An 8,354-nucleotide genomic window follows, 5' to 3' on the forward strand; every position below is an offset into this window, starting at 1 on the left:
TTCCATATCAGTGCAGCGTTAGCTGAGTGTACTCCTGTCCAGTAGGTTGCGGTATACAGCTGAACTTGGTTGCGCTAGCTGTTATTGATGAAGAATTGTGAAAGCCTCTTAAAAGGACCAATTTATCAGATCGCCGGGTTAGACAGCTAGATAAGTATTCAAATACAAGGTAAAACAAAGACATGTATCATGTTTATCTGAAATTGGGGAATTCAAGTTTGGTACCGCTCAACGTTACTTTAAATTAGCTAAATGCATAACGTTAGCTAGCTAATGCTAACTTGCGCAAGAGTCAGATAGCTAACTAGCTAGCAACTGAATGGGAGTTCCCTTTGGCCAACGTTACAGTTGCCAATGTAGCACGCTAGGTTTTCCCCATTACATTACTGTTTCGCCCTTTTCCTCTGATCTAGCTAGCACCACATTTTCAAAATCGAATAGGCCTAACTTAGGGTGTGTTCGTAAATTGACGTTTGAGTGCCAGAGTGAGCTCTGGGCGTTTGTAAATTCAGAGCGTTGTTAGATTGTCAGTTCGTAAATGAGCGTTCAGAGCGCACACTGGACGCTTTGACTGAGGAATAGGGTCCGAGTGTTCTAACCTCACAACGGCAGTCAAGCACCCAAACTAACTGAGAGAACACCTCACTCTGACCATTTTACTCACTCTAGCAGTTGGTGGCTGTTGCTGTGCTGCTGGGAACACGTTAATTACGTTTTTTTTGCCGACGTTTACTGGCACGGGCCATATTCGGGTGTTGAGCGTTCGTAAATTCATCAGGTTTTCTGTGCTCTGGCACGCTGACGAGAGTGCTCTGAAATCGGAGTAGATAGCCAAAGTGAATTTGAAGTTCGCAATATGTTTATTATGGCATAGGCTAGATGACGACAAAATATATCAGTTTGCTAGCTAGCTACCTAGCTAACGTTATAGCTAGCTTATGGTTTTCAATTCGAGTTTGACTGTTGTAGTGGGCCTCAGGCTGTGGCATGGTTGTTTACAGTTTACATTATGGTTGGTGTTATTGCTAGCTAGAACGTTTAATTCAAATTGACGTTCCTTTCTTTATTCAAGAGCCGAAATGACTACTGCTCCATACAACTACTCCTACATCTTCAAATACATTATTATTGGTAAGTGGGCAAGATTCCAATATTTTACATAGCTCACTGAAACGAATCTGAATGTTAGTTGATGTCTCATCGCAGTTGTTTTGGTCTTATGTAAAAGTGCCTTCAATGAGAATACTGCTTAAGTGTACATACTTATCCTGAACTCTTTTATAAATGAGCCTAACTACAACACTCTTCCCATAAATCTTCAACATCACTGTTTCATATAAACCTTTGAATAATTGTAAGCATTGCCTATATTGCTTTGTTTTCTCCCACTACAGGGGATATGGGTGTAGGGAAATCATGCCTGCTTCACCAGTTCACAGAAAAGAAATGTGAGTATGGTCTAAAAAGCAGTGGTGTCTCCTTTATGGAAGATTGTACACAATCATGTTACTGTACCACTGCATGTTTACAAAGTTTACTTTCCATTCAAGGTTACTTAGTGCACACTAGCAAAATATTTTGCAACAGAATCAAGTGTTTCTTCAGTATTATAATGACCTTTATTTGCCAAGTACATTTACAGCAATATACAAACAGAATACAGACACAAGTCAACATAGTCACCATGCAGAATAGGATTTATTGGACAAGTTGGGATTAGACCCTCCTGTTTACTTTAGTTTGGTTCGCAGTGAATACACCTCTGTTAACAAACCAAGAAATGTGCACTGCACTCAAGATACTCTCTTCAATAGATACTTTTAGTAAGCTAACAGGGCCTATCTGTTTTCCCAACAGTCATGGCAGACTGCCCCCACACTATTGGAGTCGAGTTTGGCACAAGGATAATCGAGGTGAGCGGCCAGAAGATCAAACTGCAGATCTGGGACACTGCGGGACAGGAGCGCTTCAGGGCCGTCACACGCAGCTACTACAGGGGAGCAGCAGGGGCACTCATGGTCTATGACATCACCAGGTAGGCCAGGATCTCAGCTGGGCTTTACTTGAAGTGACTATCAGGGCCAGCACCAGAACTAAGCAGTTGGACGGGCATTTGATTTCCATAAGGGGACAATAATGTTTTACGCTAGAACTGCTTTGCTTCGAGGGAACCCCCTTCAAGCGACTGAGCTTGACTGCAACATTCTAACCGTGTTATTAATACATTTCATATATGCTATCGCAAATATAATAATTTGGTTGTGTTTATGAAGGTCTTAGGTAACATTAGAATACGATTTGATTTTTTTTCAAATAACACAAAAGCATTTTCATTAGTTTGTTACTGTTGGATATACACTACATTACCAAAAGTATGTGGACACCTGCTTGTCGAACATCTCATGACAAAATCATGGGCATTAATATGGAATTGGTTCCCTCCCTTTGCTGCTATATAACAGCCTCCATTCAGCCACGAGCATTAGTGAGGTTGGGCGATTAGGCTTAGCTTGCAGTCGTCCTTCCAATTCCTGCCGAAGGTGTTCAATGGAGTTCAGGTCAGGCCTCTGTACAGGCCAGTCAAGTTCTACCACACCGATCTTAACTTCTTATGGCTGGGGGCAGTATTGAGTAGCTTGGATGAATAAGGTGCCCAGAGTAAACTGCCTGCTACTCAGGCCCAGAAGCTAAGATATGCATATTATTAGTAGATTTGGATAGAAAACACTCTGAAGTTTCGAAATCTGTTTGAATGATGTCTGAGTATAACAGAACTCATATGGCAGGCAAAAACCTGAGGAACAAATCCAACCAGGAAGTGGGAAATCTGAGGTTTGTAGGTTAAGTCTTTGCCTATCCAATATACAGTGTCTATGGGGTCATATTGTACTTCCTAAGGCTAGATGTCAACAGTCTTTAGAACCTTGTTTGAGGCTTCTACTGTGAACGGGGAGAGAATGAGAGCTGTTTCAACCAGATGTCTGGCAGAGTGCCATGAGCTCACTCAGGCGTGACAGGTAGCTGCGTTCCTTTTCCTTTCTAAAGACAAAGGAATTGTCCGGTTGAAACATTATTGAAGATTTATGTTAAAAACATCCTAAAGATTGATTCTATACATCGTTTGACATGTTTCTACGAACTGTAATGGAATTTTCTGACTTTTCGTCTGGCCTGCGCATCGTGAATTTCGATTTGTGTACTAAACGCACAAACAAAAAGGAGGTATTTGGACATAAATGATGGACTTTATGGAACAAAACAAACATTTATTGTGGAACTGGGATACCTGGGAGTGCATTCTGATGAAGAGCATCAAAGGTAAGTGGATATTTATCATGCTATTTCTGACTTCTGTTGACTCTACAACATGGCGGGTATCTTTATGGCTTGTTTTGGTCTCTGAGCGCCGACTCAGATTATTGCATGGTTTGCCTTTTCGGTAAAGCTTTTTTGAAATCTGACACAGTGGTTGCATTAAAGAGAAGTTTATCTAAAGTTCCATGCATAACAGTTGTATCTTTTAGCAATGTTTATTATGAGTATTTCTGTAAATTGATGTGGCTCTCGGCAAAATCACCGGATGTTTTGGTAGCAAAACATTACTGAACGTAACGCGCCAATGTAAACGGCTGTGTTTTTCTGTGACTAGGTACTGACCTAACATAATCAGATGGTGTGCTTTCGTCGTAACGCCTTTTTGAAATCGGACACTGTGGCTGGATTTACAACAAGTGTATCTTTAAAATGGTGTAAAATACATGTATGTTTGAGGAATTTTAGTTATGAGATTTCTGTTTTTGAATTTGGTGCCCTGCAGTTTCACTGGCTGTTGAAGAGGTGGGACGCTACCGTCTCACGTACCTTAGAGAGGTTAATATTGCCTGCTAACATTAATTTCTTTTAACTAGGGAAATGGTGTCCCTTCTCTTGCAACAGAGTCAGGGTATATGCAGCAGTTTGGGCCGCCTGGCTCGTTGCGAACTGTGTGAAGACTATTTCTTCCTAACAAAGACAGCCAACTTCGCCAAACGGAGGATGATTTAACAAAAGCTCATTCCTAACCATAGACATCAATGCCTTTCTTAAAATCAATACACAGAAGTATATATTTTTAAACCTGCATATTTAGCTAAAAGAAATCCAGGTTAGCAGGCAATATTAACCAGGTGAAATTGTGTCACCTCTTGCGTTCATTGCACGCAGAGTCATGCAACAGTTTGGGCCTCCTGGCTCGTTGCGAACTAATTTGCCAGAATTTTACGTAAATATGACATAACATTGAAGGTTGTGCAATGTAACAGGAATATTTAGACTTATGGATGCCACCCGTTAGATAAAAATACATGCATAATAATAATAATATGCATATTCTAGCTTTTATGGCTTTATAGCAGGCCGTTTACTCTGGGCATGCTTTTCATCCGGACGTGAAAATACTGCCCCCTACCCCAAAGAAGTTAACTAAATATGCAGGTTTAAAAATGTATACTTGTGTATTGATTTTAAGAAAGGCATTGATGTTTATGGTTAGGTACACGTTGGAGCAACGACAGTCCTTTTTCGCAAATGCGCCCTGCATCGATTATATGCAACGCAGGACACGCTAGATAAACTAGTAATATCATCAACCATGTGTAGTTAACTAGTGATTATGATTGATTGTTTTTTATAAGATACTTTTAATGCTAGCTAGCAACTTACCTTGGCTTCTTACTGCATTCGCGGAACAGGCAGGCTCCTCGTGGAGTGCAATGTAAAGCAGGTGGTTAGAGCGTTGGACTAGTTAACTATAAGGTTGCAAGATTGAATCCCTGAGCAGAAAAGGTAAAAATCTGTCGTTCTGCCCCTGAACAAGGCAGTTAACCCACCATTCCTAGCCAGTCATTGAAAATAAGAATGTGTTCTTAACTGACTTGCCTAGTTTAATAATATTTTTTTTTTTTTTAAATATCAGCCAAATCGGTGTCCAAAAATACCGATGAAATCGGCCCCAATTAATCGGCCATTCCGGTTAATCGGTCGACCTCTAGTTTCCACTGCTCCAGAGTCCAATGGCGGTGAGCTTTACACCACTCCAGGCGACGCTTGGCATTGCGCATGGTGATCTTAGGCTTGTGTGCGGCTGCTCGGCTATGGAAACCCATTTCATGAAGCTCCCGACAAACAGTTCTTGTGCTGACATTGCTTCCAAAGGCAGTTTGGAACTCGGGAAAGTGGGTGTTGCAACCGAAGACAGACGATTTTTACGTGCTTCAGTCCCGTTCTGTGAGCTTGTGTGGCCTACCACGCGGCTTAGCCGTTGATGCTCCTAGACGTTTCCACTTCACAATAAGAGCACTTGCAGTTAACCGGGGCAGCTCTAGCAGGGCAGAAATTTGAAGAACTGACTAGTTGGAAAGGTGGCATCCTATGACTGTCCCACGTTGAAAGTCACTGAGCTCTTCAGTAAGGCCATTCTACTGCCAATGTTTGTCTATGGAGATTGCATGACTGTGTGCTCGATTTTATACACCTGTTAGCAACGGGGATGGGTGAAATAGCCAAATCCACTAATTTGAAGGGGTCTACATACTTGTGTATATATAGTGTATCTGGTGCTGTCTGGACAAAAAGAGTATGACATGCCATAGTCTTTTTGTCCAGACAGCATCACATACATTGGCCACACACACTGAGACAGAGGGATGCTGGTTCGGGTGACTTATGAGATTGATGCGTCTTTCTGTCGGCTCACGCCGTTCAAATAAATTATCAATATTTGATTTGGAGGGCAAGGGGATACGGTAGAGCGGACCAGGCCCCTTAAGGCCCGCCCATAACGCGGGCCCTGGCGACTATTACATTGATTATTTATCTAGCCTCACAGATTAAGCCTAGTCCTGGACTAAAAAGCATGTTTAATGGAGAATGTCAATTTAAAGTGCTTTTTAAATCCAGGCCTATGCAAAATCTGGGTTTTGGCAAACCAGCCCATAAGGTGCCCAGCATTCGAGTGTTGGGAATTAGCATGTATTCAGTAACCCCATTTAACCTTTTGTCCAATTTCCATTGTCTTGTATTCACAATGACTTATCTGGTATTATGTCTTTGTACATTTGAACTGAAATTCTATTATTGTTATGGTTCCAAATGTTCTCTTGTCCTTTCCTGTAGGAGAAGCACATACAACCACCTTAGCAGCTGGCTGACTGATGCTAGAAACCTCACCAACCCTAATACTGTGAGTCAGACAGCTGGAAATCTGAACTCCTGATCAAACTGTGGGATGTCTTTACAAGACAGTTGTATATTTCCATGCTGCCATGACAACCCTGGCCTTTGTGCTATCTCCCCAGGTGATAATTCTTATTGGTAACAAGGCAGACTTGGAGGCCCAGCGAGATGTAACCTATGAGGAGGCTAAGCAGTTTGCTGAGGAGAACGGTAAGGTTTATCACAGCAGATCTCCGTGTACTGTAGATCATGGGAATCAAAGTTTGAACAATCACTTTCTATTTGCAAACAACTTTTCTTATGAACCTAATTCAGTCTGTTTTTGTAGGTCTATTGTTCCTAGAGGCTAGTGCAAAGACGTAAGTTAACACACCCAAATGTTTTCACTTGCATCAAAGAGTGCATTGAAGTTACTAGGAGACTAGTCAGTCCATTGTGCCTGAGTCTGTTGTTTTCCTGTAACCCAGGGGTGAGAATGTGGAGGACGCGTTCCTGGAGGCAGCCAAGAAGATCTACCAGAACATTCAGGATGGAAGCCTGGACCTGAACGCCGCCGAGTCTGGTGTCCAGCACAAGCCCTCCGCCCCGCAGGGCGGCCGGCTGACCAGTGAACTGCAGCCCCAGAAGGAAGGCTGCAGCTGCTAATGACCACACCCGCTGACCCTCCAGCTGACCTTTGCCCCCCTGTGCCACAGCCTCCCTCCACCACCCAGGAGCTCACATGCCTCCACCAAGGCACTGACAGTCTGGGCCCCAGTAGGCTCTGAGCCAGGGATGGGCTTTATACCACTACCAGCCATCTACATCCATCTCCCTCTCTTTCTCTGTCTCCCCGTATCTATCTCACACAGCTATACTGTATGTCCCCATAGCCTACATAACCCAGTGCACCCAGCACCTATGATGAGATGAGCAAGCCTCATGGGTCACACATTGTGATTAGAACACAGCAACAGGCCTTTGTGGCTGGCTGGCTGCTCTACTGAAGAAAAAGCCTTTTTCTATCCACAGAAGAAACCATGATGTGCATAACTATAAATGGAATGATTCATCACTCTTGTGGTGTTTTGAATGTAGTACTGTTTTAATTCAAATTAAATTATTAAGAGTGGCTGCAAAATACTTAGCAAACAGGCACAGATACCAAAGATAATGGATGCATGATTCACTCAACGTGTATAACCATTCACCAAATTGTTAATTCTTTTTAAACGTTTCCGGAGATTTTATCGGTCTTGGAATACGTTGGATTGACTTTTTGTTCGGTATAATTATTATAAAATATTTGTTATTTTTTTACCCATTTATTTTAATGAACATTAGTGGGAAATGATGGGTATAGTATAATGTAGAATATGAGCGTGTGAAAGACCAAATTGTCAAATTTCTTGGGTGCCTCAATGAGAGAGATCTGACCTGTAGCATGTACTATTGGAAAGTTAGACAGAACACTGGGCGTGGAGTCCAAGAGAAATCTTTGCACTTTTTGTGATGTGGTCTGGAGGCCGTTTCGGTGGAGATGGAGCTCCAGCAGGGGGGTTTTTACTAGAAACCTTACGGAAGCAAACAGGGAGGGACTAACCTGAAATTGCCCAATGAATACACCCCATCAGTAGAGATTCTGATCAGTGAGACATCTCAGATGCCCACTCCAGCTGTGACTCAAATGGGAGTATTGTATGTGGATCTATGGTGGCTGTGGAAATTGGTCATCCTGCTCAGCCCGTGGCTTTGTATTAGAGGGATATCTCTCTCCTATGTCCCCTGGGGCACTTTAGTAGGACTTAGCTGGTGAACTGAGGTTGTGAGGTGGTTCAGCAATGCACCTCTCTCCCTTTGATTGATGTAATCTCAGGGACTTCATCTCACTGCTTGCATCCCAAATTGTACCCATAGGGCTCTGGTCAGAAGTCGTGCACTGCATAGGTAATATTGCGGCATTTGGGATGCGACCCCTGATCACACCCCCCATATCATTCACTCTGTGATTGTTTTTGCCTAATTTAGTGTTAACTTGTTATGCAAACTAATGTAGAACGCCTTCCTGTAAATTCAATAGGCTACTATATTAGATTCATAACTATTATGATATATTTTACTGCCTCTCCAGATCATATGCACATATTGTACAAAACATTAGG

At 42.5% G+C, this 8,354-nt stretch overlaps 1 protein-coding gene across 2 annotated transcripts; it reads left to right on the plus strand.

Annotated features, from left to right (window-relative positions):
• Positions 1 to 38: 38 nt before the first annotated feature.
• Positions 39 to 7,512, plus strand: rab14 (RAB14, member RAS oncogene family). Of its 2 annotated transcripts, XM_038989457.1 has the most exons (8): positions 39 to 169; positions 1,073 to 1,131; positions 1,395 to 1,448; positions 1,858 to 2,035; positions 6,154 to 6,220; positions 6,336 to 6,423; positions 6,542 to 6,572; positions 6,681 to 7,512. In XM_038989457.1, the coding sequence occupies exons 2-8, from the start codon at positions 1,080 to 1,082 to the stop codon at positions 6,856 to 6,858; spliced, it is 648 nt and encodes a 215-aa protein (XP_038845385.1). In that variant the 5' UTR covers positions 39 to 169; positions 1,073 to 1,079; the 3' UTR covers positions 6,859 to 7,512. The 2 variants fall into 2 exon arrangements, with proteins under 2 accessions (XP_038845385.1, XP_038845391.1); XM_038989463.1 differs by lacking the exon at positions 39 to 169 and having other exon boundaries at positions 216 to 1,131.
• The last annotated feature ends 842 nt before the right edge of the window (positions 7,513 to 8,354 follow it).

This window comes from Salvelinus namaycush, chromosome 1, assembly GCF_016432855.1.
Source record: "Salvelinus namaycush isolate Seneca chromosome 1, SaNama_1.0, whole genome shotgun sequence".
In the NCBI taxonomy this organism is placed as follows: Eukaryota; Metazoa; Chordata; class Actinopteri; order Salmoniformes; family Salmonidae; genus Salvelinus; species Salvelinus namaycush.

Bases quoted from the DNA above. Each gene is read 5' to 3' on its own strand.
- rab14 (XM_038989457.1), top strand. From the start codon at position 1,080: ATGACTACTGCTCCATACAACTACTCCTACATCTTCAAATACATTATT. The intron at 1,132-1,394 runs GTAAGTGGGCAA...CTCCCACTACAG, and splicing joins CTTCAAATACATTATTATTG to GGGATATGGGTGTAGGGAAA. The intron at 6,573-6,680 runs GTAAGTTAACAC...CCTGTAACCCAG, and splicing joins CTAGAGGCTAGTGCAAAGAC to GGGTGAGAATGTGGAGGACG.